At 34.0% G+C, this 1,699-nt stretch overlaps 2 protein-coding genes across 2 annotated transcripts in view; one reads left to right on the top strand and one right to left on the bottom strand.

Annotated features, from left to right (window-relative positions):
- SARC_05438 (hypothetical protein) overlaps positions 1–840 on the bottom strand; it is a gene marked incomplete at both ends in the record, with an annotated part of 5,203 nt that extends 4,363 nt beyond the window's left edge. The window contains one exon of the mRNA XM_014300693.1: positions 807–840. Within this exon, the coding sequence (XP_014156168.1) occupies positions 807–840 (34 nt within the window). The remainder of the gene's footprint in view (positions 1–806) is intronic.
- A 65-nt stretch (positions 841–905) lies between these two features.
- SARC_05437 (hypothetical protein) overlaps positions 906–1,699 on the top strand; it is a gene marked incomplete at its 3' end in the record, with an annotated part of 4,089 nt that continues 3,295 nt past the window's right edge. Inside the window, exon 1 of the mRNA XM_014300692.1 lies at positions 906–1,188. Within this exon, the coding sequence (XP_014156167.1) occupies positions 1,166–1,188 (23 nt within the window). The remainder of the gene's footprint in view (positions 1,189–1,699) is intronic.

Below are 1,699 nucleotides of genomic sequence, written 5' to 3'. Positions count from 1 at the left end.
ATCGTTCTCTCTCGCTCTCTCTATATATATACATATATACATATATATATTTATCGATATGTATATATATATATGTATATATATATATATATATATATATATATAAATATATATATATATATATATATATATATATATATATATATATATACATGTATATATATATATATATATATAGACAAGCATACATCATACATACATACATACACATGTTTATATATATATATATATATATATATATATATATATATATATATGTATGTATATGGGTGTGTACACATACACACGTATATACTCACTCTCGTGTGCGTATGCCGAATCATTATCTTGAAAACGTCCGAGCGAAATATGATACACTGGGCCGGGAAAAATGCGCGCCAGTCCTGATCTTTGCAAAGAATCAAAGTAAATGTCATGTAGTTTTCACAGGGTTGAATACATAAGATGACCATCCGATGCACTTACACATAATTTACAAGTTAGTTACGCCAGGCTACAATGTCGAGTTTTAGTCTAGCCTCTCATCGGCACAACCAAGCTCAGCATGCACAGCATGTTTTCATTTAGCTTCAGTCTAGTCACTCATCCGCACTGCCGAGATCAGTACATACATCACTTTATGTGTTATACTAAATAGCTTTCCCTTGTAGTGATAGCTTGTACACACATAAAAAAAGCAAGTACGCATATACAGTATGCATTGAAAAGAAGGAACTGACAGATGAATTTGACTTTATGTATTTGTTGATGTAAGTACAAGACGTTTTAGCGGGAAAATCTCGTAGCCAATAATATTTCAGTTGCACGTCCTGATAGGAATAAGTCATGCGATGTCGGCATTTAAATATACTATTTCTCAACTAAAAATAGCTAAATAAATGGGTTTGTATTCATTTCATGTAGCTGTGGAAGGCTGGAAGCTATTCAAATTAATACATATTACATTAAAGCGACCATTTGTATTTGTTCGTACTTACAGTTGTACTTCAACATGTCTCTCGATATCTCGAGTTGAATGTCCCAGATGTATCGTCTATAACTATGCAAATGCTTGGCTTCAGCGAGTGATAAAGTCAATCTTTGTAGTGTAATGGATCCACCGCACTTTCACTGAAACTTCGGTGCCCGGCCGTGCAAGCGTATCTCCACAGAAACTTTAAACAGAATGATAGATGCAGAAGATTATCGGTATGTAACATTGAATAGATGGTCAATCATTAATATTAACTCTCTTGTTTGGGATAAGGTGATAGAAGCAGTTACTATCCATAGAACCGCTTGAAGTCGAAGAAAGTACCACTATATCTTTAATTGAAAGAAAGCGAGTTCAGACACAAGCTGAGTATCTGCTGCAGGCACAACCAAACGATATATCGTATTTACTATACATCGAAAGGACCGCTCAGTCAATTTCTGAAACTTATATTATCACTGAAGTACCCTTGGACTTTGAATTATCGTAGCTATGTCAAATTATGTATATAAACCGGATACACACAAAATGACATATACATGAAGTTTCCCTGACATATGAATTATGCACACTAGTATATGATTGTAGAGAATAGGGTGTTTGAGGACCGACTTGACTCTTGTGGTCGTAGATGTGATCTGTTAAAGGACCATGTAAATACTAAATTGACGCATATACATGAATAAGTAAATGTATACAAACACACACACACACACACACACACAC

The sequence above is a fragment of the Sphaeroforma arctica genome (genome assembly GCF_001186125.1).
Source record: "Sphaeroforma arctica JP610 unplaced genomic scaffold supercont1.347, whole genome shotgun sequence".
NCBI classification, from domain to species: Eukaryota; class Ichthyosporea; order Ichthyophonida; genus Sphaeroforma; species Sphaeroforma arctica.
The sequence above is the reverse complement of the archived record's forward strand: the minus strand, read 5'-3'. Positions and strand labels throughout refer to the sequence as shown.